General features: G+C 42.8%; 1 protein-coding gene and 1 pseudogene across 2 annotated transcripts in view; one reads left to right on the top strand and one right to left on the bottom strand.

The window, feature by feature from the left end:
* The window catches only part of TASP1 (taspase 1), a 317,444-nt gene extending 299,986 nt beyond the window's left edge, over positions 1–17,458 (top strand). For both annotated transcript variants that reach the window (XM_025000695.2, XM_025000693.2), the window contains one exon: positions 17,180–17,458. In XM_025000695.2, coding sequence (XP_024856463.1) covers positions 17,180–17,203 — 24 coding nt within the window. In that variant the 3' untranslated portion in view covers positions 17,204–17,458. The remainder of the gene's footprint in view (positions 1–17,179) is intronic.
* LOC132346852 (cytochrome c oxidase subunit 7A2, mitochondrial-like) lies at positions 13,871–14,132 on the bottom strand (annotated as a pseudogene).
* Positions 17,459–27,398: the final 9,940 nt, after the last annotated feature.

The following is a 27,398-nucleotide window of genomic DNA, read 5'->3' as shown; positions in this document are numbered from 1 at the left end:
TGTGTTAATTTCACCAGGTTTTTAAAGGTAGAATCAGGGCAGGTTCCAGGCTCCAGCCCAGGAATGTGTGAAGGTGCCCTGTGGACGGGGAGTGGGTGCGGGCAGCTTGACCGGACATGCTTACCTGTAAGAGGCCTGATCTCCTTGCATGGACTGAGTGCAGTAGAATCCTGACTGCAGGGCCTCTGCTGTGAAAGAAAGCCAAAGAAATCTTGGAGGCGCTGGGGCTGTTTCCTGGGCCTGTCATGGCCCATTAATCATGTCAGGTGCTGAGTGAGCCTGGAGGCAGGTGAACACAGAATCAGAAGGACTCGGGGATGTGTGGAGAAGACAAGGCCCTGGGGAGACAGGAGGAGAATGAGAGATGCTGGAGTACTTGGCCTCAGTGAACGTCCTCTTTCACACTTGGTATTTTCTTCCTGGTAAATTGGATGTTACCAACTGTAGCCACAAGATTGTTGAAAGAATAAAGCTTTCATTCCAGAAAGCCTCCCCTAGGCACAGAGATGTGTACCGGTAGATATTTCTGCTAAATCTTCAGAATCTGTAATTTATCTGAGCATCCTCCCCATCTCTTTGCTCCCAATTTCCCTTCCTATTACACAGACACTCTCCCTTCCCTTTGCCTCTATGTTAATTGCACCCTTTTAGAATCTGAAAAGTCTAAGGGTTGTGTTGAAGGAAACTCGGGAGATTCAGTCTGGGCATATGTGTGTGGGTTCCAGACACTGTAGACTGGAGAGCATCCCCACCACCTGCCCTCCAAGAGCCTGGAGTTCAAGATCAAGGGTACATCCTAGCCTTCAGAGGTCATGCTTCTCCCTCTCAGGGTGACAGTCTTGATAGTATCACACAACCAAAAGATCCACTGGATACCCAAAAATAGGATATTCTATTTTTTTAAATTAAGTTTTATGGGAGTACAGTTGCTATACAGTATTGTGTTATTTTCTGCTGTACAGCAAAATGAATCAGTTATACATATATCCCCTCTGTTTTAGATTTCCTTCCCTTTTAGGTCACCACAGAACATTGAGTAGGGTTTCCTACTCAATGGGTTCTCATTAGTTAATCTGTTTTATACATATTAGTGTATATATGTCAACCCCAATCTCAGTTCAGCGCACCCTCCTTGCCCCCTTTGATTTCATAAGCTTGTTCTCTTCCTCTGTGTCTCTATTTCTGTTTTGCAACAAGTTCATTTGTCCCATTTTTTAGATTCCACGTACAAGCAATATTATATGATATTTGTTTTCCTAAAAAGAGTGTAGTCTTTAATAAAAAAACAAAATACAAAGAAAGATGGACTCGGTCTTGGTGAAGCAGTGGAAAAAATGGTGGAGCAGGACATCCTCAAGAGGAAGGCCATTCCTAAGTGGCTGATGATATGGAAGTGTGCAAAGCTCATGGGTGAGGTTAGCCTGGCTCTTGGGGTGGATCTTGGAGACGGGGCTGCCCACTTAGAAATCCTCCCAGTTTCTGGATTCTGCAGGAATGGACCCTATTTGCTGGGGTCCGTAGAGCCTTTCTTCCTCCCTGCTGGCTGCAGCCATCTGCTGGAAGACCTGGGCACATGCTCAGCAAATGGAGTCCCAGGTGAAGGGCCAGGGTATGAATGGGAGGAGGGGGGTTGCATTTCACTGAGGCCTAGAGGGGAGCAAGAATGCCAGATGGTGGTGCCGGGGGGGTTGCACATCTGAGGAAGGAGCTAGGCCATCCTTGGGTCAGGAGGACCTTCTCATGAAGGCAGGAACCACACTTGCCCGGCCCAGATCTGCTGCCCTCAGGCCAGGGTCCTGGAGCCATCTGGGAGAAACGCACCGGAAAGAAAGCAGATGGGCTTCTTTTGTTTGTACCCTGATCTGGGTGTGATTTGTGGCACCTCCTTGGTTTTCCGATTTGGAAACTTTCCTGTGGGTGAGAACTGAACTTGGCATTGTCTCCAGAGCCAGGAAACAAGAACCCGGGGAATGCAGACCAGCAGGGCCATTTCCCAAGAGCCAGGCTGGGCCTCCTGCAGGTGCTGCTGAGCTCTGCCCTCCAGAGAGTGCTGGGTGAGGTGGCCATGGGTGGTGTTGGGGGAGGCTCTGGCTTCCCCAGGCAGCCTCCAGGCAGATGTGGTCCTGGCCTCCTGCCGGATCTCATTTAATACCTACGTGTGAGTAGGGTGGAGTGATGGTGAAGTTTCTCATTTGCCCACTCTCGCAGGGGTGCCGCCATGCAAGACTCTGCCTGAGGGAACAGAGGCCAGGAACAGACATTTGGACAATCCCCCCCCACCACAACCCTCCGTGACCCAGGACCCTCCCTGACCTCACAGCCTCTCAGCCGTGTTGCAATTGTTTCTCCCAAGAAGGCCCTGTTCTCAGAGGTTCTGCCAGCAAAGTGCATGAGCTCAACTTTCCCTCTTCTTGAGACATTCCTTCCTGCCTTTCTGCAGCCACAGCCTCGAGCTTCTCCTTGTCCAGGCCCCAGATGGAGGGAAGTGACCCAAGCTGAGTGAGCGCCCACGCCTGGTATGCACACTCCATCAGGAGGACCCTGTAGGGAGCATGTGACCCTCTCATCCTCCTGCAAAAGGCCCCAGGGTGATTTCATCAAAGGGACATTCCAAGGCTCTCTGCCACCTTTTGTATGTCTTGTGCAATATCCAAACTTTAAAGCAGAGGAAGCGTGAGCCAAATATTATCACTGAGGGCCAGCCGGAGTTCCACAAATCCATCAGGCTGGGAGTGCTTCCAACCAGCTGGTGAGGTGAGCTCTCCCTGGTCCCCGGCAAGGCCGGGGAGCTCTGGTCAAGATTTTGATGTGGAAAACCCTGGCTGTGGGGCAGCTCCACGTGCCTCAGAGGAAAACACCAACATCTTCTTATTTGGAAAGGGCAGCCTCTGGTGCCCCAAGAGCCTGTCTCAGTCTCTGCTGGTTCTGCCCCAGGTTCCGGGACCTCTGACCACAAAGCAACACTCTGTCACAGCTCATCTTTAAAAAAAAAATATATTTTTTTAATTGGAGGATAATTATTTTACAGTGTTGTTTTGGTTTCTGCCATGCATCAGCATGAACCAGCCATAGGTATTCAAGTGTCCTCTCCCTCTTGAACGTCCTTCCCACCTCCCACCCCACCCCACACCTCTGTGTTGTCATAGAGCTCCCTGTATTATACAACAAGTTCTCACTAGCTTTACATATGGTAATGTACATATCCCAGTGCTGCTCTCTCAATCCGTCCCACCCTCTCCTGCCCTCTTTGTGTACATAAGTCTGTTCTCTACATCTGAGTCTCTATTCCTGCCCTGAAAATAGGTTCACCATTTTTCTAGATTCCATACATATGCATTCATATATGATATTTGTTTTTCTCTTTCTGACTTAACTTCACTCTGTATAACAGGTTCTAGGTTCATCTACCTCAGCAGAACTAATTCAAATGTGTTCCTTTTAAGGCTTAGTAATATTGCATTGTATATATGTACCACAACTTCTTTATCCATTCATCTGTTGATGGACATTTAGGTTGCTTCTATGTCTTGGCTATCGTAAATGGTGCTGCAGTGAATATTGGGATACCTGTGTCTTTTTCAACCATGGTTTTCTCAGCGTATATGACTAGTAGTGGGATTGCTGGGTCATATGGTAGTGCTAGTTTTTTTTTTTTTTTAAAGAAATCTCCATACTCTTCTCCATAATGGCCGTATTAATTTACATTCCAACCAGCAGTGGGAGAGGGTTCCCTTTTTGCCACATCCTTTCCAGCATTTATTATTTGCAGCTTTTCTGATGATGGCCATTCTGATCAGTGTGTGGTGATACCTCATTGTAGTTTTGATTTTCATTTCTCTAATAATAAGTGATGTTGAACATATTTTCATCTGTTCATCAGCCATCTGTATGTCTTCTTTCAAGAAATGTCTGTTTAAGTCTCCGGCCCATTGTTTGATTGCATTGTTTGTTTTTCTGATATTGAGCTGCATAAGCTACTTCCATATTTTGGAGATTAATCCTTTGTCAGCTGCTTCATTTGCAATTACTTTCTCCCATTCTGAGGGTTGTCTTTTCATCTTGTTTATGGTTTCCTTGGCTGTCACAGATCATGGGGATAGAACTAAGCCCTTTTCCTCTCTGAAAGAAACATCCTGGAAATAGCTAAAAGTCAAAACAATCACAAAAACAAACAACCCAACCAGACCTGCAATCTGTGCCCTACTGGAAAAACAAACCGTCTGGTTCTTGGGGCAGAGAAAACTCGAGAATGCTGAGCACATGAGTGGCTCTGCAGAACTGGCTGACAGCAGTCCCTGGTGGTTCCGATGCCACGTGCCCTTCCTGACTGTGCACGTGAGTCTGCACTCCGCTCATCCAAGGGCTGAATCTGTTTCCGCCCCCACTGCATCTGGGCTGGCCTGTGACCTGCTTCAGCTAATAGAATGTGGAGGTGAGCACATGCTAGCTGTGAACCTGGGCTTTGCACACCTTCTCTAGTTCTCTGTGACCACCATTTGAACAAGCCCCAGCCAGCCTGCTAGAGACTGAGACACTCGGTGCATCACCTCCTTGCCTGGCCCACTGCCATTAAATCCCCAGCATATAACTGTGGCCCTTCTAGAATCATTGGCCCCCAGCTGACCCTCCCATTGGATCCCAGACACATGAGAGAGTCTATGTAAGGAGACATCCAGCCAGTCATAGAAGTCTGAAAAATAATAAAATAACAAACAACAAGTGTTTGTTTTAAGCCACTAAGTTTTGGAGTTGTTTGTAAAGGTAGCAAGAGCAACTGATCTGCCAACTAAAGTTCATCACTGTGGGGAGGAGGAGGTGAGAGAAAGGGACTTCAGAAGAAGAGTTGGTTGTGGCTGGTTGCTGAACCCGTTCATATGCACGTCATCTCCTTTGATTTATCATCAACCTTGACTTTACAAAGTTCAAACAGAGCAGATAAGTTGCTTCAGGTCATATAGAAAGAGAAGATTGAAAGCTCAGAAGACTCAGATCTTCCAACCTGTGCAGTGGCCTCTCTGGTACTGGAGTCATAGTTGGACAGTTGGCTTAGTGGTTTAGCTTCCTGGTGCTAGAGTTGGATAGACCTCAGTTCAAAGCCTGACTCCCCTCTCCTGTAGAACCATGATCTTAGGTGTGCGATTTAACTTCTCAGAACTCCTATTTCCTCACTTACAAAATAGGCTAATGGAACTGACCTAATAGAGATGCGATAAGGAATAATATTTATAAAGTATATCTGTCTCGTGATGTTTGGCGCAAACAATGGTATTATGATTTCCCTTCTTCAGGCCGCTGCCACTGTCTTTCTCAGAACTCAAATTTCTAGCACATGCCAATAGCAGTAGTCAGAGGTTGGCATCTCTGATGATTACACATTTCCTTAGTTTCACTGCTGACCCCTCAGCAGTAACCCAAACCTCCCGGTATAGACAGGCACACCACAGTGATGCTGCAGGTTTAGTGTCAGACCACCACAGTCAGGGGAAATCACAATAAATTGAGTCATGCAATAAATCAGAAGTTTTTGGTTTCTCAGTGCATGTAGCAGGTCTACGCTCTACTGTAGTCTCTCAAGTATGTAATGGCATTATGTCTAAAAAAAAAGTACATACATCAAAAAACACTTTATTGCTAAAAGACACTAACCATCATCTGAACCATCAGTGAGTTGTAGTCTTTTTGCTGGTAGAGGGTTATGCCACCTTGATGGCCACAAAGCAGACATGCACTAAATCCACATCAACCATCAGTGAATCTGGCACCAGAAAAACCAGGTTATAAGGGGAGAGGTGTTATTGATAGAAAGTAAAAGTTGAAAGATACGCATTTACATTTGTACTCACTTCAATTTCTTTTTTCCTGTTACTGAGTTATAGAATTGGAAGAGATAGCAGGAATCATCAGAAATATGCATAAAACATTATATGTATGAGCTTCACATTCTTAGGTTCACAGTATCTCATTTAATCCTCAAAACTCCCTTGAAATATTGTGAATATATTATCCCTGTGTTGTAGACAAGAGGACTGAATTCCCAGGAAGTTACTAATAACTTGCTCAAAGTCATACCTAGTAGGTAGTGGGGCCACAATGGAATTTGGCTCTGTGTAAATACAGAGGCTGCTGCTGCTGCTGCTAAGTCACTTCAGTCGTGTCTGACTCTGTGCAACCCCATAGACGGCAGCCCACCAGGCTCCCCCATCCCTGGGATTCTCCAGGCAAGAACACTGGAGTGGGTTGCCATTTCCTTCCCCAATGCATTAAAGTCAAAAGTGAAAGTGAAGTCGCTCAGTTGTGTCCGACCCTCAGCGACCCCATGGACTGCAGCCTTCCAGGCTCCTCCGTCCGTGGGATTTTCCAGGCAAGAGTACTGGAGTGGGGTGCCATTGCCTTCTCTGAATACAGAGGCTAGCTTCTTTATTATTATGCTATAAAAGATTGGTTCATGTACTTAAAAACCAAATTTGAGATTATTTGAGGTTACCTAAATAAATGAAAGGTATTAGAAAAGGAAGGATGATGGCTGCGATCCAAAAGTCTACAAATAATAAATGCTGGAGAGGGTGTGGAGAAAAGGGAACCCTCTTACACTGTTGGTGGGAATGCAAACTAGTACAGCCACTATGGAGAACAGAGTGGAGATTCCTTAAAAAACTGGAAATAGAACTGCCTTATGATCCAGCAATCCCACTGCTGGGCATACACACTGAGGAAACCAGAAGGGAAAGAGACACGTGTACCCCAATGTTCATCGCAGCACTGTTTATAATAGCCAGGACATGGAAGCAACCTAGATGTCCATCAGCAGATGAATGGATAAGAAAGCAGTGGTACATATACACAATGGAGTATTACTCAGCCATTAAAAAGAATACATTTGAATCAGTTCTAATGAGGTGGATGAAACTGGAGCCTATTATACAGAGTGAAGTAAGCCAGAAGGAAAAACACCAATACAGTATACTAACGCATATATATGGAATTTAGAAAGATGGTAATGATAACCCTGTATACGAGACAGCAAAAGAGACACTGATGTATAGAACAGGCTTATGGACTCTGTGGGAGAGGGAGAGGGTGGGAAGATTTGGGAGAATGGCATTGAAACATGTGAAATGTCATGTATGAAACGAGATGCCAGTCCAGGTTCAATGCACGATACTGGATGCTTGGGGCTGGTACACTGGGACGACCCAGAGGGATGGTATGGGGAGGGAGGAGGGAGGAGGGTTAAAAAGAATTAAAAAAATAAAATAAAATAGTGCCTAGCGTGGCATTGCTACTGGCATGAGGGGATAATGTTAATTCTTAAAAAAAAAAAAAAAAGGAAGGATGAAAGTATCCTATTTCTAGAGCAAGGTTCCCCAACTTCCAGGATCTAACACCTGATGATCTGAAGTGAAGCTGATACAATAATAATAGAAATAAAGCCCACAGTAAATGTGATGTACTTGAATCATCCCCAAACCATCCCCCCTGACCCCTGTCTGTGGGAAAATTGTCTTCCATGAAATCCATCCTTGGTGTCAAAAGATTGGGGACCACTGTCTAGAGGACTAGGAAAAGTTAGCGTACTTCTTCTCTGACATTTTGGGAAAAGTTTTAGTCAGTGCAGGCTGCTATAACAATATCCCTTAAATTGGATGACTTAAACAGGAAGCATTTATTTCTCACAGCTCAGGAGGTTGAAAGTCTGAGGTCGGAGTATCAGCGTGCTTGAGTTCTTGGTGACAGCTCTCTTTCTCATTTGTATCCTCACATGGCAGAAAAGAAAGCTCACTAGCGCCCTAGCTGCTTCTTATAACTAGTTCCATCCACCAGGGCTCCACCCTAATTACCCCCCGAAGGCCCCCAAGTTTCAAATATTATATTGGGACTAGGATTTTACTGTATGAATTTTAATATGACACCAACAGGCACTCCACTGCTGGAACCAAGTCCTACCTCATACAATGACGGGCCTTGGGGCCACGAGGCTCTGTCTGGGTGAACTGCTTAGGAAATAAACCTTGCTCTTGATGTGGTTGACATCACAGCTGGCTTTTAGAATTGACCTTGGGAAAGCTCCTGTTGACTCAGTCTCCAAACAGTAGGTTTGAGTCTTTGCTGGACTTCACTGGAGAAGACTTAGCACATCATATGACTGAAAGAGGGAATTATTTACAACCACAGTACTTGAACTTAAGTCCCAACTACTTCCTGGACAGCTTCAGTCTCTTCTGCACTTCAGTTTTCTTTCTTTTCTTTTTTCCAGATTCGTTGAGATATAATGGACATAAAACACTGTATAGGTTCAAGGTGAATAACATGATTTATGTATTTGCAAAATAATCACCACAATAAGTTTAGTTAATATACATCACCTCACATTGCTCAAAAGTTTTTTTCTTGTGATGAGAAATTTTAAGAGCTACTCTCTTAGGAACTTTCAACTATACAGTATAGTATTGTTAACTATAGTCACAGTTTTCTTACTTTAAAATGAAGATAAAAGAGGAATTCCCTGGCAGTCCAATGGTTAGGATTCAGTGCTGTGGGCCTGGGATCAGTCCCTGGTCAGAGAACTAAGGTCCCACAAGCCAAGAGGCACAGCTAGAAAAAAAAACAAAAAAACCCACCACCAAAGAAAAATGGAGATAAGACTAATGAGATAATGAAACCTAAGTGCCATAGAACATCAGTTATTATTATTATTGTTATTACAAAAATACAGTTATTACTAAAGTTAATTTAAATGGCAAATTTGAAAAGTTTGGGGTTAAACAAGAAGGCAGGTAGTTTATCTCTTTCAAAACAAAAACCCTTAGAACAGTATATGTTGATAAAATGAAGCTTTTTCTAGGTGATTAGGTGTATCACTTAGGAATAGTGCATGTAGCAGAAAATGCGATTAGCAGCAGCTTATATAAGTGGGCAGTTATTTTCCCACTTGATAGGGAGTTTAAAGGTAGGAGGTTGCTGGCATTGGTTCAGTTGCTCAATGATGCTCAGGTGCCCACGTTGTCATCCTTAACACATTGAATTTCATTGTTGTGGTGTCTCAGAGTCCTGAGATATATGCTACAACTCTAATCAAAGGAGGAAGAGGAGAATCCAGAGTTTTCCCAGAAATTCCCTTAGGAGATTTCTTTTTTCTATTTGGGTCTCATTGGTTAGAACTGTGACCTATGACCAAGTGAGAAAATATTAGCCTAACTAACCAATGGTCCCATTACTTCATGGCAAATAGATGGGGAAAAAGTGGAAGTGGCATTTATTTTCTTGGGCTCCCAAATCACTGCAAATGGTGACTACAGCCACGAAATTAAGAAGCTTGCTCATTGGAAGGAAAGTTATGACAAACCTAGACAGCATATTAAAAAGCAAAGACACCACTTGGTTGACAAAGGTCCATATAGTCAAGGCTATGGTTTTTCCAGTAGTCATGTATGGATGTGAGAGTTGGACCATAAGAAGGCTGGGTGCTGAAGAATTGATGCTTTCGAACTGTGATGCTGGAGAAGGCTCTGAGAGTCTCTTGGATTGCAAGGGGATCAAACCAGTCAATCCTGGAAATCAACCCTGAATATGCATTGGAAGGGCTGTTGCTGAAACTGATTTAGGCTATTATTATTAAAGTAGTCACAGAAAAGACTTCAACCTACTGTTTTGTCCTTGTGCGTGATGTGGCTTGATTACACACATGCTGACTGTTGTGTTTCCTTTTCTTATCTTTCAAACCAAGCAGAAGATTCACATTCATTATAAAAGGTTGACACACCACCTCTTGTGATTTTGGGGAAACAAGGAGCAGGTCTAAATGAGTTATTCTCTATGATGTTCTCTGCAGATCTCTTTTGGGACTGTTGTTCTCTGCCCAAAGGTCATGGACAAGAAAAGAAAGTTTGGAGACACATGGAAACAAGTTCAAAAGCAGTAATGGCCAAAAGTCAAACTCTGGTTGGGATGAGGTATGCAGGAAAAGTTTATAATCAAAATCGATTCCCCAAGTAACTGTTATTGACAAAATGGCCAGTAAGCCAAATAAAAAGGTGACGGACGGTGACACCAAGAGATGTTGCAATCTGCAGCATGTTACAGATTAGCCGGCGTTTCCCCTGCCCACGAGACCAGCACTGGGAGAGAGGGAAAATGTGGCTTCATTTAGAGCTGATGATATCATGTGTCTAGTGACTGGAGATCAAAAGGAAACTTGTCTGTAAAACTCTGCTCACGAAATGGGAGCAAAGTGTAGGCTCTTCTCTTGGGTGTGCCCAAGGGAAGTTGTGCTCTGCACCAGGCCAGCGGGATGTGAATCAGAGTCCATTCTGGGGATGTGGTCAAGGCCACCTGACCTTATGTTCAACCCCAGAATTATCAATTGTGTGTAATCAAGCCTTTTACTACCTGATTCTTCGGGAACCAGATGGTTCTTTTCTTTTCCCATGATGTGTGACTACAGACTGTGGGTATTTTGTTTTGTATTATCTTGGAAAGTGACATGTGTCTTGTGTGTGTGTGTGTTGGTGATACTGGTGGGGGTGGGGGCGTGTGGAGAAGCGACTGGCTTTCATATTCTTACTCTGTAAGACCAGACTAAAAAAAAAATTAACCTTTTGCCTTTATTTATTTTTGGCCATGCTGGGTCTTCGTTGCTATGTGGGCTTTTCTCTAGCTGTGGTGAGCCAGGGCTACCCTTTGTTGCAGGGCGGTGCTCTTGTGCACCATGGGCTCCAGGGTGCGTGGGCTCAGTAGCCACAGTTCCTGGGCTCTAGAGCACGGGCTCAGTCGTTGTGGTGCATGGGCTCAGTGGCTCGGCAGTGTGTGGGATCCTCCTGGACCAGGGATTGAAGCTGTGTCTCCTGAATTGGCAGGTGGCTTCTTTACTACTCAGTCACCAGGGCCCCTGTAAGACCAGATCTTGAATAACCCACTTGTGATGACTTTTAGTCTCTTTTTCCTGAAACTAAAAACTAAATACGTGGAGTGTGAATTGACCTACATCTTCAGGAATGCTGAGGGTGCTATAAACTCAAGCGAGTCCAAGAAGTGCACATCAACATCTTCAGTGTGCGATTAGTGTGAAGAAGGATAAGATATTTTTAGCATGAAACCCCGATGAAAGAAAACTCTACTGTATCCTGCAGCTCTGAAGAACTTCCCCAAGACAAGGAATTTTTACCCCGTGTGAGGACACATTCTCTCTTAAATACAGTGGGAACCATTGGCCCTGCTCAGCAACCTTCCATCAAGGCCCACGTGCCCGAATTTCCACAGAATTCCAGTTTCTAACACTACAGAGGTGCTGAAGAGCTGTCAGAGCCACACTCAGAGTTGAACCAAAGCGTTCCCATTTCCTTTCCTTCTGGCCTCTGGTTACTGAAAACATTTGCTGAAAATTGCTGTCCCATTCAAGACCTGTCAAAGGTAATCGTGTTGCACAAAATCTCCCGGGAAGCGTGAAGTAATATGGTTACCACCTGGCAACCAAGTTAATAGAACCTGTCTGATGCGCCACCAGCCTGCCACGAGTGGATACACCAGCTTCTGCCTGAGGAGCACGACAGCAGAAATTTGTGAGGAAGACGTGTATCAGGGGCCTCTTAGTGGCAATTTACGATGCAAATCCCTGTGTTGAGGGCAGTCGTCAGGTCACCAAATCAGGTGAGGCCTGAGGCTCCGGGGGTGGCCGCTGAGGGGGAGATGGGGAATTCAGCTCTGCCAGAAAGTGGCTCGTGGTGAAGCAAGTAGCAGGACCAACTTCAGAAGCAAGGTCGAGACTTGGCTATTCTCACAGCCGGCGATGCCCCTGGTGTCTGAGAAAATGCAAACCGGAGACCCAGGAGGTGGGGAGCGGAGGGGTGGGGGTAGGGGGTACAGGGTCAGTCTGAGTGTTTCACGCCTTCTGCCCTTTGGCTCTGGCACCAAGAGAGTGCTTTTCCTCCTCAAACTCCCCAGAGAAGGAAGTCATGTTCATTCTTGGAAGTCATTTCCAGAGTCTCATCCTCCTTGAGATGATTTTTGCTGTAACTTGAATTTCCAACTGGAATTTTGAAGACCCCAAGAAACTGTCCCAATGCAAATGCCTCCGTTCCAATGGTGAAAACTCCACTAAGCCCCCGCATTCACTCATGGATTCCCATGGGAGGATCTAGTTCTGTCTGAAACCATCTTTTCTTGGGGGTCAGATATTGTCCAAATGTGAATCCAGGGTCTGGCGTCAGCACTCTAATTCCACAGCCAGCGCATGGCTCAGAAAAGACGCATTAGAACCAGAAATTTCCACATAGGATGGGCATCCACATTGGAACCATCCTGACATCGTTATAAAATCCACCAGCGTTAGGAGGACCTGCTCTTTTTATCTCTGGTGATATTCACAGTTGAGCTTTTGAGGTACGAAAAAATTCTTGCTTCTCCAGCAGTCTCTAAATTGAAACCAGGACTGGCCACATATTTCATGGGGCCCAGTGAAAATGATAATGTGAAGCTTTTTTTTTTTTTCCCCTCAAAAAGCAGGAAAAAAGCTTTTTTCTTTCTTTTGTGACCTTTCTCTTTCATCCTCACATGGGTGTTTTTCTTTGCTGTTTTAATGTCACACACCCTCAGGCATGGGGTACTGGTTGGGTGGGTGAGTGAGTGTAGTCTTCTCCGGGTGGGGGTCAGGGAACAGGTAACCAGGAGCCCAGGCCAGGGAGGTGAGGACCGGCCAGGAGACAACTCTCTGCATGCACCCCTGTCCTGTCAGACTTCATTCAGAAAACACAGGTTCAAGGATAAAGTTAATATTAAAAAAATGGTGACCACAGCATCAAGCCCCAGGGTGAGGCGCTCTTCTGAGTTCAAGGGCAGCACATACGTGAAACTCAGTCTTTCGCAAGATTGCAAAAGCCATAGCATAACTCAACGTCCATCTGGAGTCTTCCTACCTAATGACTATATGATCTATTTTTAATTTCTGGAAACTTTTGGACCTTCTTATTCACCCCGCCGTTCATACATTTCTCACTTGTGTTCTTTGCTGTAAAATTTTCATCCTTTAACAGCCTAGAGTCCTCAGAGAACTCTTTCAACGAAAACCAATGTCTTTCTATCTTGGGAACTTGCTTTTGTATTGTTTCTTTGATACTTTCCTCTCCTCTCTCTCTCTTTCCCTCTTTTTTTTTTTTTTTGTTTTGTTGCTCTTTTTGTAACTCATAATGGTGGATAGTGTGCTAATCCACTATTTTGCTTTCTTTTCTTAGTTTATATTTCCTTGATCTCTGCCTCTTCTCTCTGGGAACTTTACTCACCTTTGCCAACTTTCTATGAAATTAAAAAAAAAATGTCCACCACCGTATTTTTCATTTTCAAGAGCTCTGCTTTTATATATATAAACCTGCTCTTTGGGCATGAAATCTTTCATTTCTTTTCTATTTGGGAATTTTTTTTCATGGTAAAGCCTGCTTAATTGGCGGCAGTTAGTACAACCAGTCCATTCCAAAAGAGATCAGTCCTAGGTGTTCATTGGAAGGACTGATGCTAAAGCTGAAACTCCAATACTTTGGCCACCTCATGCAAAGAGTTGACTCATTGGAAAAGACTCTGATGCTGGGAGGGATTGGGGGCAGGAGGAGAAGGGGATGACAGAGGATGAGATGGCTGGATGGCATCACCGACTCGATGGACATGAGTTTGAGTAAACTCCGGGAGTTGGTGATGGACAGGGAGGCCTGGCGTGCTGTGATTCATGGGGTCGCAAAGAATCGGACACGACTGAGAGACTGAACTAACTAACTAGTACAAGTAAATAAATATAGATCCTCAAAGAACTCAGTTATTTATCAGATTATTGGTCCACAGAGAGCTAAATGGTATTGAACTGACTGATTCATGGGAGAATAAACTGAAGTCAATCCTGCTTTTTGAGAAATGAATCCACAGCCAGCTGATATATAAACCACAGCTGGCATCTGCTGTTCCATCAACTGTAAGAATCAAGGTGGCTCTATACCAAGGGCATCAGCTTTCCCACCTTTTACATGCACTGGAATTCTGTTATACTCCTGAAACAACTTTTGTTTCTCTGAAACTTTATTTTCAAACTGCCTGTGTGAATCAATACTTACGGTCCTCTGGGCAATCTGACCAAGAGTCTGTAGATTTTGTAGCATCTTGGCTCAATTTTTGCCCACCAACCATGACAATTTTTATATGAGAATGTTAATAATATTTAAAAAATTTTAATTTATTCCTACATGAATTCTGTTCCATTTCAGATAGACTAGCCCAGATAGCTTCAAAATGGCAGCTGTTCCATTCCCAAGAAGATCAAGTGATGATTATAGGGTTGGGACTCTTAGCTTTACCCTCTGAAACTCCAATACTTTGGCCACCTGATGTGAAGAACTGACTCATTGGGAAAGACTCTGATGCTGGGAAAGACTGAGGGCAGGGGAGAAAGGGGCAACAGAGAATGAGATGGTTGGATGGCATCACTGACTCAGTGGACATGAGTTGAGCAAACTTTGGGAGATGGTGATGGACAGGGTAGCCTGGTGTGCTGCAGTTCATGGGGTTGCAAAGAGTTAGACATGACTTACTGACTGAACAGCAACAACAACTGACCTCTGGGGGAGGGCGAAGAGCTGAGAATCAAGTTGAATCACCAGTGCTCAATTATTTAATCACATCTATGTAATGAAAATTCCATGAAAATCCTAAACCACAGGATTCAGAGAGCTTCTGGGTAGGTAAGCACTTGAAGGTGCCAAGGGAGGGTGGTGCGCCTGAAGAAGGCATGGGAGTCCTGTGAACTTCTCCCCATGCCTTACCCTGGGCATCTGTGCCATCTGGCCGTGTTGACTTGTACCCTCTGTAGTAAACCAGTAATAGTAAGTAAAGTGCTTTCTTGAGTTTTGTGAATCATTCCAGCAAGTTGTCAAACCCAAGGAGGGGTTTATGAGAACACTCAATTTATATAAAAGCTGGTCGGTCAGAAATATGGGAGGCCTGAGACTTATGACTGGCCTCTAACGTGGAGTAGACTTGTAGAAATGAACCCTTTAACTTGTGGGGATCAGACTTTAACTCTAGGTGGATGATAAAACTGACTTGAATCATTGGACACCTAGTTGGTTTCGGAGAGTTAGAGAAATGGTGTTGGAAAAGATACCACGTAGTTGGTGTCAGGAAGAAGAAAACCACTCAGTCTGTATTCAGAAGTGAGGCATGATGATTGGGGGTGCTAAGACTGCATGGGGAAGCTCTACCATAGGGTGAATCGCTGGTTCACTGAAGCGCTCCCAAATGTCATCATCCATAGGTCTTTTCTCTGGACCCTTTAGAGGGTAACCTGGATCTCCTGCCGGTGTGTGTGTGTGTGTGTGTGTGTGTGTGTGTGCGTATGCCTGCACGGGTGAAAGGAGTTCTGGAAGCCAGGTGGGGAAAGGGGGTTGGGGCACTGCAGTATGACACATGGACCTTTATTTTGCTCTTACTTCACCTCTGCATTTCCCAGGGCTTGCTTGCCAAGTCCGAGTCCTCTGAAGACAATCTCCAACTCTCTGCCCTGAAGCAAAGAAAGGGTAGTCGCATAGATGCACACGGAGGGAGAGGAGACATTATGGGCTCAAACATGCTATCGGCAGACTTCCAACAGATGCCCCTTTCCACACTGGGCTTTACTCTCGCCTCCCTTTTGGAATTTTCATTGCTTTATAAACCCCAAGCCACTCAGAGTTCCTTCAGGTTGAAGCAGCTCTGTTCCCACTTGTCTGCAAGCAATTGGCTTTCTCCTTTCTTCCTTCTGCCAAGGTAATTACTGTTTCTCCATCCATTTCTCACCTTCCAAAAATTTGTTGAAAGCATTTATAACAAATCGTCTCTCCTCCTCTTTGACCTTGTTGATTAATTTATTTTTTAAATTCCTTGGCTATCATTTCAATAAGATTTGGGTAGAAAGAAAAGATAGCTGTGGCCAATTCCACTATTTTTAATCAAAAGTTTCCTTTAGAAGTCTTACTCTTTGTTGGAATCAAAGTTATACATTAAAAGGTGAATCCTTGCTATTTACTAAGTGAAATAAAAATCTAGAGAGATATTAAATTTCAGTAAATTTCTCATGGCCTGTGTGTGTTTATTTAAAGACAATTCTAATAATCTTGGCTATTTAGTTTCCTAGCTTTTAGTAGACCAGAAACAGAATTTTAGTAGAAAGTTAGATTTGAATGTAGTCATATATACTGAAAATATCAAGAATAGCTGGCATACCAAAAAGTGCCAGAAAACTTATAATAACAAGTTAAAATAACACATAATAGTACAGCAGTTTCTACAAGTACAAACAAGTTTCAAAAAGCATAGCTGCACTGAAGTGTAACACTGGTGCTACCTTCTTATTATAAAAGCATCTTCAGCTCCCCATTATCTGTAGATACAATATTTAATATTCCCTCACTGTTTCATATATCGCCAAACATATGACCTGAGGTTCCAACAAAATGGGCTTCCCTGGTGACTCAGATGGTAAAGAATCTGCCTGCAATGTGAGAGACCCAGGTTCTATTCCTTGGTAGGGAAGATCTCCTGGAGGAGAAATAGCAACCCACTTCACCTTCACTTTTCACTTTCATGCATTGGAGAAGGAAATGGCAACCCACTCCAGTGTTCTTGCCTGGAGAATCCCAGGGACAGGGGCGGGGGTGGGGGGGGGGTGGTGGCGGGAGCCTGGTGGGCTGCCGTCTATGGGGTCGCACAGAGTTGGACACGACTGAAGCAACTTAGCAGCAGCAGCAGCCAGTATTCTTGCCTAAAGAATTCCATGGACAGAGGAGCCTGGTGGGCTACAGTCCATGAAGTCACAAAGAGTCAGACATGACTGAGGGACTAACACTTTCACACTTTCACTTTTTACTTCCAACAAACTACTCTGCAATGTTTCACACCCAGGAATTTCCATTTCTGACTCATGAAGTTCTTACATGGCACACCCTTTCTTGCCATCACAAATCATCCTTTAGGACCAATTTGGGTTCCCATAACATTCTCTCCCTCTCTTTCTGTGTCCTCATGGTACTTGTTTAGATTTATGCAATAGCACTTGCTGTGTTTTGAGAGGAATTTTGAATTTACACGTCTGCCTTATCTCTCTAGTTGAATCGTAAAAACCAAATAGAGGGGCCATTGCAATGAACTGACGGTATTCCCACAAATCCCACAGGTTGAAACTCTAATCCCAATGTGATGATATTCAGAAGTTGGGCCTTTGGAAAGTGGTTATGTCATGAGGGTGGAGCCCTCATCCGTGAAGTTAGTGCCCTTATAAGAAAAGGCCAGAGCCAGCTAGTCCTCTTTCTGCCATGTGAAGATACAAGGAGAAGTTGGCTGACTGCAAACCAGGAAGAAGGCTCTCACCAAAAGCCTCATCAAAACTTGCTGGTATCCTCATACTTCAAGACTCCAGAACTGTGAGAAATAAATTTCTGTCATTTATAAGTCACCTAGCCTGTGGTGCATTTGTTAGAGCATCCCAGATTGACTAAGACAGCCATTAAATGTCTTGGCACAGTGCCTTGCCTATAAATGCTCCTGAGTAAATGTTTGTTGAATCCAATCGAAAGTATGATAACTGATGTTTGACATAATAATCCTTAGTCCTCTAGGAAAGGTCAAATAGGAATCTGAACACTCTTTTTAAGAAGGTAAATGTGTGATGCATTCTTAAAAGATTTCAAAAATAAAAATGAAACAAAAGCATATTTTTATAATGCATAAAAGGGATATTACCTTTAATTTGTCATAAGATTTATTTCTTGTTGATAGAACAATGAGGTACTGTTTTTCACATGGACTACAATCCAGTTATATCACTAAGCTGTTTAAGTTTGAACATTATAGCTTACATATGGAACATCAGCTCTGTCTTTTTGAAAGGAGACAGGGTAAAGGGATTGTGACAGGTGGAAAAAAATGTGAATATTTTTGTTTCAGGATGTTTTAGAGAGCGTCTATGTGTTCCTTGACATAACCGACCTGTTCCCAAAATGTTTGGGATCAAACCCTATCTTGCTATGGACTCATGTTGTATTTTCCAAAGTGCTTTTATCTTGCCTTTAGATTGATCTTTGATTAGGTGTGACTCCTGACACATTTGCTTTAAATTTCTTTCTCCTCCCCTGTCAAATGCTTAATGATCTCAAAATGTCACACTGGATTCTGCAGATTTCCCAGGAGGTCAAGTGTGGGGAGAGCAATAAAACAAGTACAAAATGGAGACTCACACTGTTGCTGATTTCGACAACATACAGGCCAGGCCAGCTTCGTGAGCTTGTGACTCAGGCAGCTGCATGGACCTGTGCTCCCAAGGGTCCCACACTTTGTTGAGTCCTCTGCCATGGCTATCTTGGGCAATCTTAATAATTTTATCTTTTAACCTGTGTAAGTGAAGTCTGAAGTTGCACGTGAGCAGAAGAGGTGTGTTCAGCATGTGGGGCTGCTGTTCATTCTCATAGAATGTTCGTGATGGCCTGTGAGCACAGAATTTGCGTGCGCCTGTGCTGCATGCAAGTTGAGCAAGACTGGATGCCTGAATGCACGTCTAGGGCATACAAAGCAAGTCAGAGCACTGATATCCTGGGAAGCCACGCTTGCTGTTGAAACCAGAAGCTGCTGCAGAAAGGAGGAAATGGCTTTGTAAGAAACACGCATAATCAAGAAATCTGTTAGCCAACTGTGTGTGCGGAAAATGACATGAAAAGGAGGGAAAAGCTTGGACAATGTATAATTGCTCCTTTTCCTCTCATCCTTCCTAACTCATCAGTGAGTCCTAAGTGGAGACTGTTAGAACATGAGTGTATGAAGAAGTGAAATTAAAATGTTTGGGTTAGTTTTTGCAGCATCTCCAATGTTCTGATAAGAATGAAATGTATATGGATGTACCAGTCGTGAAATGCAAAATGTGTAAGTTGGTGATTCCTTACACAGGTTAAATGCTCTTACATTTACACTTAAAACTGAGGTGTGCAAAGATGAGTGGTGAGATCCATGCTACTGACTTAAGATCTCGATTTAATGTTTATTTACTTCAAATATCATTAAATGGTGAATAAAAAGCACTATGACAAGTCAAGAATTACTGTGGAAGAGAGGGAAGAGCTTCATATCTCAGTACCTTTATTGGCACTTTTCCCCCTGCTTTTGGAACAAGGGCCCTGCATTTTCATTTTGTACTGAGTTCCCCAAATTATATAGTCAACCCTGTATGCAAGTGTGGATTTTGACAGACAAAAATCACAGGCTAATTCAGTTCTCAAGTAAATAAGTTCTATCTCAAAAACTGCAAAGCATACTGTCCGAAGTTGTCCAGGATGGGATAACATTTTTGTGATCTCTAGGGACACGGTGAATGAATGTGCAGTTATGGCCTCAGTCCAAGAGAGGACGTAACGTGGGGAAGTGTCTGTGGATCAGCCCGTTTGTGGTCAGGAAACATGTTCCAGCCTCATTACCTTCAGTGTGTCCACCAACCATTTGCACCCTGATACCAGCCAACTCCAGTTGAAGACCAGTGGCCCTTCATTTATTCCACAAATATGTGCTGGTCATAAACCATTGTATGGTGAACAAGAGAGTCATTGTCCTGGTCCTTGTGACATTTACAGACCAGTATCACAGAATGTAAAAAGGAAAGTGAAAAAAGGAAGAAAGAAAACTTAAAAGCACAATGGAGCTTCCTATGTACAGGAATTTGTATTCATCATCAGGACTGTCTCTTTGCAGATGATTAAAAAAAAAAAACAACAAAAACCTCACCTCAAACCGGTTTAAGCAAAAATTTAAAAGTTTAAGTTCATATAACCCAAATCCCACGAACTATGAGTGGAGCAGAGGCGATTCTCTGACAGAAAATGGAGGCAGTTTTATCAGAACAGGGGACTGCATAGTCCACTCTGCTGCTGCTAAGTGGCTTCAGTCGTGTCCGACTCTGTGCGACCCCATAGACGGCAGCCCACCAGGCTCCCCCGTCCCTGGGATTCTCCAGGCAAGAACACTGGAGTGGGTTGCCATTTCCTTCTCCAATGCATGAAAGTGAAAAGTGAAAGGGAAGTCGCTCAGTCATGTCTGACTCTTAGCGACCCCATGGACTGCAGCCCACCAGGCTCCTCCGTCCATGAGGTTTTCCAGGCAAGAGTACTGGAGTGGGGTGACATTGCCTTCTCCAATAGTCCACTCTAGACCCTTTAAATCTTTTGATAATGTAAATCATCACTCCTGTTCCATGGGAGTATGTGCTTTAAAATGTGAGCATGGTGGCTTTTCGTAAAGCATGAAACTCCTTAATAATCTTGTTATTTGGGGCTATGCCTTGAGTCAGGGGGACATTGACTTGTGGGAAATGTCTATCTGAGATGTGGGAAAATGTCTTGGAACACTAAAACTATTCAATCAAAAGCAGGAAGGAAAGTAGAAAAGAAGGATTAAGGAATAAGGAAACAGAAGAGACAAACACAGAGAATTAGAAGATACGTAAAACAACAAGTGAAAGCACAGCGTGTCAAAATTGTGCAATGCAGATAAAGCAGGTCTCAGATGGAAGTTTAAGGCATTACATGCTTATACCAGGAAATAAGGAAGGTCTCAAGTCAATCCAACTTCAAGTTTGGTGTTGTCTAACTGGCGTCTGACTCTTGTGATCCCATGGACTGTAGCCCACCAGGCTCCTCTGTCTATGGGATTCTCCAGGCAAGAATACTGGGATGGGTTGCCATTTCCTCCTCCAGGGGATCTTCTCCATCTAGGGATTGAACCTGAGTCTCCTGCACTGCAGGTATATTCTTTAGTACTGAACCACCAGGGAAGGCCAACTTCAAGAAACTAGAAATGAGGGCAAGAAAAACAAACTCAAAGCAACAGAAGCAAGGAAATCCTATAGATCTAAGCAGAATTCAATGACATTGAATGAGAAAAGCAATAGAGAAAATTCATTAAACCAAAAGCTGGTTCTTTAAAAAGTTCAATAAAATAAATCAACTCTAGCAAGACTGATAAAAGAAAAAAAAAAGGGAGAAGATAAAAATTGCCAGTGTCAGAACTATAAGAAAGGATGTTAATACAGATCTCCACAATCATGAAAAAGATAATAAGGGAAGAGTATCAGCAAGTCAATGCATTTAAATTCTACAGTGTAGATGAAAGGAAGACATTTCTCAAAATCTATAAACTACCAAACTCGCCCAATTTAAAAAATATAGCTGAATAGTCCTATAACTAGTACATCAGTTGAATCCATAGTTTAAAAATCTTCCACTAAAGAAAATTCCAGGCTTGGATTTTTTGTTATTGTTGTTGTTGTTGGCATAGTCCACTATTTATTTGCTGGTGGCTCAGAGGGTAAAGAATCCACCTGCAAGGGAGGAGACCTGGGTTTGATCCCTAGGTTGGGAAGATCCCGTGGAAAAGGGACCGGCTTACCCACTCCAGTATTCTGGCCTGGAGAATTTCAAGGACAGAGGAACCTGGTGGGCTACAGTCCACGGGGTGACAAAGAGTTGGACATGACTGAATGACTTTCACTAGTTCTATAAAATCTCCTCCAGAAAAAAAAAGGGGGCAGGGGGGAGAGGTAGCACTTCTTCTTTTTGATAAAGATGGCGCAGGGAGTCTTATTTATTTATCTCGGGCTGTGCTGTGTCTTTGTTGCTGCTCCGTCTTTCCTATAGGTGCAGTGTGTGGGCTTCTCAGTGAGGTGGCTTCTGTTGTGGGCCACGAGCTCTAGGGTGTGCAGACTTCAGTAGTTGCAGCGCCTGGGCTCAGCAGGTGCAGCTCCCAGGCTCCAGAGCACAGGCTCAGTAGCTGTGGCACACAGGCTTAGTTGCTCCATGGCATACAGGATCTTCCAGACCCAGGGGTGGAACCTGTGTCTCCTGAATTGACAGGCAGATTCTCTACCACTGAGCCAAGAAAGCCCGAGACGACACTTCTAACTTCATTTTATGAGACCATTACTGTTTTGATACCAAAATCAAAGGCATTATAAGAAATGAAAACTTCAGACCAATATCCCTCATGAATACAGATGCAAAAACCTACCAAAATACCTTTAAAAAATCTACAAAAATATTAGAAAAATCAGATTTAACCACACATAAAGCCAATTGGGGCTTATCTAGCAAGTGCAAGGTCAATTCAGTATTTAAAAATTAATCAACATCATCCAATGTTTTAATACTTAAAGGAAGAAAAGCCACATAATCATATCAATAGTTTAGAAAAACATCTGACAAAATTTAATATTTGTTCATGATAAACATTCTTAACGAGGAATAAAACCAACATCTCCAACTTGAGAATTATAATTTATAAAAATCCTCTAGCTAATATCATATTTAATGGATAAAGACAACATTTTTTCCTATAAGATTGGGAAGGCAAGGATATCTAATCATGTTATTCCTCTTCTACATCATCCTGGAAGTCCCAGCCATTGCCATATCAAGAGTGAGAAATGAGGGCCATTCAGATTGGAAAAGAAAAGATAAAATTGTCCCTATCTGAGATGACATGATAGGGGAGGCTTCCCTGGTGGCTCAGAGGTTAAAGCGTTTGCCTGCAATGCGGGAGACCTGGGTTTAGTCCCTGGGTCGGGAAGATTCCCCTGGTGAAGGAAATGGCAACCCATTCCAGTATTCTTGCCTGGAGAATCCCATGAACGGATGGAGGAGCCTGGTGGGCTACAGTCCACAGGGTCGCAAAGAGTCGGACACAACTGAGTGACTTCACTTTTCACTTTCAAGAAAAAGCTTGTAGGACTCAGATTAGAGTTTAACAAGGTTACGGGGTATAAGGTAAGTGCAACCAATCATTTTTCTAAAACTAGCAGTGAACAACTGAACTTGGAAAGAAAAGGTGTTGAATTAGTTTGCCACAGTTGCTATAACAAAATACCACAGACTGGATGGCTTAAACAACAGAAGTCTATTTACTTAGAGTCTATTTTCTTAGCCGAGATCAACTTTTGAGGGTGTTGGTTTCTTCTGAGGTCTTTCACTCTGGCTTGTAGATGGTTGTCTTCCTGCGTCTTCACATGATGTCCTCTGTGTGTGTTTGTGTCCCAATCTCCAGTCCTACTGGAGTAGGGCCCGCCCTAAAGACCTCATTTTAACTTATTTTTCTTTTTAAAGACTCTGTGGCAGAAAGCAAAGAGGAATTAACTCGGTGAAGGTGAAAGAGGAGAGTGGAAAAGCTGACTTAAAACTCAACATTCAAAAAACGAAGATCATGGCATCCAGTCCCATCACTTCATGGCAAGTAGATGGGAAAACGATGGAAACAATGATAGATTTCATTTTCTTGGGCTCCAAAATCACTGCTATCATGACTGCAGCCATGAAATTAAAAGATGCTTGTGCCTTGAAAGAAAAACTAGGACCAACCTAGACAGTATATTAAAAAGCAGAAACATTACTTTGCTGACAAAGGTCCGTCTAGTCAAAGTTATGGTTTTTCCAGTAGTCATGTATGGATGTGAGAGTTGGACTATAAAGAAAGCCGAGAGCCGAAGAACTGATGCTTTTGAACTGTGGTGCTGGATAAGATTCTTGAGAGTCCCTTGGACTGCAAGGAGATAAAACCAGTCAATCCTAAAGGAAATCAACCCTGAATATTCATTGGAAGGACTGATGCTGAAGCTAAAGCTCCAATACTTTGGCCACCTGATGCAAAGAACTGACTCCTTAGAAAAGGCTCTGATTGGGATGGGATGGGAAAGATTGAAGGCAGGAGGAGAAGGGGACAACAGGGGATGAGATGGCTGGATGGCATCACTGACTCAATGGACGTGAGTTTGAGCAAGCTCCGGGAGTTGGTGATGGACAGGGAGGCCTGGCTTGCTGCAGTACATGGGGTTGCAAAGAGTTGGGCATGACTGAGCGACTGAACTGAACTGAAACACTGTCTCTAAGTATAGTCACATTAGAAGATACTGTGAGTTAGGACTTGAACATATGAATGTTGGGGAAACAAAATTAAGCCTATAACAATGACTAACAATAGCTCAGAAAAAGGAAATAATTTCTATATCTAAAAAAAATGTGCAAAATCTATATGCTGAAGACTTTAAAATATTATGAAAGAGATGGAACATGTCCTAAATCAATGGAGAGACATACCACGTTCGTGGATCGCAAGATTAAATATAGTAAAACGTCACCTGTACGCAAACTGACCTATAGATTTATTGCAATTTTAATTAAAATGCTGTCAGAATTTTTTATAGATAAGGACAAGCTGATTCTACAATGTATGTAGAAAGCTAAAGGAATTAGAATAGCCAAAAAAAAAAAAAAAATTCTGTAAAAAGAGTAAAGTTCGTGAACCTAACCTGATTTAATGACTTACCTTAAAGCTACAATAATCAAGACAGTATTGGGGAAAGGATATGCTTACTGAGAAACAAAACAGAATGGAACATCTGTGGATTCTTTACCAGCTGAGCCACAAGGGAAGCCCAAGAATACTGGAGTGGGTAGCCTATCCCTTCTCCAGCGGATCTTCCCAACCCAGGAATCGAACCTGGGTCTCCTGCACTGCATGCAGATTCTTTACTGGCTGAACTACAAGGGAAGCCCCATGTTACTGGGGGAAAGGATAGGTTTACTGAGAAACAAAGCAGAATGGAATATCTGGAAAAAGACCTAAATGAGTAAAATAAACTGATTTTTGACAAAAGTGCAAATATAATTAAAGAGAGTTTTTCCAATAAATGACATACTAAGCAGAAAAAGTAACCTTTGACCTAAACCTCACACTTTATATAAAAATCAACTCAAAATGAATCACATGGATCTAAACATAAAATTCAAACCATATAAAATTTTTAAAGAAAACAAAAGAGAAAATCTTCCTAACCTGGAATTTGACAAAGATATCTTAGACCTAACACCAAAATGCCAGTAGATAGGGGATTCCCTGATGGTCCAGTGGTTAGGGCTCCATGCTTTCACTGCTGAGGACCACACTCCCCAAAACCCACAAAATCCTAACAGATAAAGTAATTTAAATTAGAATTCATCAAAATCAATAATTTTTGCCATGCAAAATACACTCAAGAAAATGGCAAGAAAAACTGCATTCTGTGAGAAAATTTGTGAAAATTGCACATCTGACAAATAACTTTTAGCTAGGGTCTATGAAGAACTCTCAAAATTCAACACTAACAAAACAAAGCCAAATTTAAAATGGGCAAAAGACTTGAAAAGATATTCAATTAAAAAAGATATCTGGGAGGCAAATAAACACATGGATAGATGTTCAACATCACTGACTATTAAGGAATTTCAAACTAAGAACATAATGAGGTACTATTTACCTCTTAAAATGGCTAAAATAAAAATCTGACAATACCAAGTGTTGATGAGGATGGATGGCAAGTGGAATGCTCATATATTCAGTATTTGCGTACTGGTGAGCATGCAAAATGGTGCAACCAATCTATAAAATCATTCATTTGTTTCTTAAAAAGTCAAATTATAGACTTACCATATGACCCAGCCAACCTACTCTTAGATATTTTCCCTAGAGAAATCAAATCTTATGTGTCTAAAAAAAACCTGTACACAATTATTTATAACATCTCTTTTCATAACTGACCCAAATGAGTATGTCTTTTAATGGATGATGGATACATTGTGGTATATTAAGACAATGGAATACTACTCAACAATATAAAGGAATGAACCAATCAAGGTCTCTTTCTCACACACACACACACACAAAACAACTTGGATGAATCCCAGAGGCATTATGCCCAGTGAAATAAGCCAGGTGCAATAGGTAACCTGCTGTGTTTTTTTTTTTACAAGACATTTCATACAGACAAACCTATAGTGATCAGTGATTTTTAGAGACCAGGAGGGTTGGGGTGGAGGAAGTGATCACAACAAGTGGAAAGAGAATTTTTGTGGGGTTGATGAAAGTATTATTTTTTTTAATTCATAAAGAAGCTTCTATTTCAAAATGCTAGTGTTGAAGAACAAGGTTTTCTTTCAAGATGAGTGTTGAATACTCTTTAAAAAATTATTTTAATAAGCAGCTCTACAAGCAGCCCATGGCATGTGGAGGAATAGTCATGACCAAATACCCAGTTCATCAAATGAATTATGAATAAATATGTATTAACCACAAGTCAGTGCTTTGATGCAGGTGGGATTCATTGAAGACTTGATTATTTTGGATCTGGCTTCTCCTAGAGGGAGTTTTGTCCTCTGATGGCAGAAGGGGTTTTGTCCATGGTCATGTCCCTGGGAACAACCAGATGACTGTTTCAAGAAACAGCTTGAGGAAGGGGGTGAGTTACATTATAACCCTCTGCCCCCATCCCTTTTCCCGCAGCAGATCTGTGAATCCTCTCTTGGCATCTAATCTCAGCTCTCTTCTACCTTGTTCGGGAATGGAAGTGACAGGTTCCTCTCTATTTTATTTATGGAGACAGGTATCAGAAGAACAAGCCAGCAAACAAGAGCTCTAAACCTCAAGCACAAGGTTTACACATGTTGCAGATTTGCTTTCTCAGGACAGATGTGCAACCTTGCTTTTCAGAAGGGACCTGAGACCTCTAACCCCTCGCTAAGAACAAAAGATAATAGTCTGGGTTGCGGTATCACATGTGTTTCCCATGAGAAGGGAGACTCTCTGGGGTCACCCTGGCGTGGTTGGGCTGTCCTCTGGGCACCCCCTGGTGGTCACCGAGGTGCATTGTTTCTTTGTTCCTTGCCTCTGGCCGCTCTTTGGCTCGGACCTTCCTATAAAAACAAAGAGAAATATTCTGATTTGTTTCTTTGGAGTAGCAAGAAAGAAGTAGCTGACCACCAAGAGAAGCCGCAGCAGAAAAGAAACAAAGTATCTTCTCATCAGTGGTTTTAAATGTGATCATTAAAGCTAGGAGCCTTTCTTCAGCTCCATGAGCAGGACTCTTTGCCCCTCTTAGGCTTTAGTTTTCTCAGCTGGAAAACAGGAAATTTAAACTAGATGATTTCTAAGGATACTTCTGACTTTAAACGTATCTATTATCTAATATATGTGTAATATATGTTTAGTGGGTGTTTTCTGCAGAAGTGTTGGAAGCCATTTTTGCCACCAGATTTGGCACCTGACCTGCGAAGAGATCAGTGCCTGGAAAATTGAAGAAAATGGAAAGGCATCGTTTTGAAAATGTATTTATTTTTAATTGGAGGATAATTGCTTTAAATAGGAGGATAATTTCTTTATAATGCCGTGTTGGTTTCTGTCATACATCAGCATGAATCAGCCATAAGCGAACGTATGTCCCCTCCCTCTTGAACCTCCCTCCCACCTCCCACCACCCCCCCCACCCTACCTCTCTGGGTTATCACAGATCACAAGGTCACGCAGCAAATTCCCTCTGGCTGTCTATTTTGCATATG

The sequence above is a fragment of the Bos taurus genome, chromosome 13 (genome assembly GCF_002263795.3).
Source record: "Bos taurus isolate L1 Dominette 01449 registration number 42190680 breed Hereford chromosome 13, ARS-UCD2.0, whole genome shotgun sequence".
In the NCBI taxonomy this organism is placed as follows: Eukaryota; Metazoa; Chordata; class Mammalia; order Artiodactyla; family Bovidae; genus Bos; species Bos taurus.
This window is presented reverse-complemented; position numbering and strand designations above follow the sequence as displayed.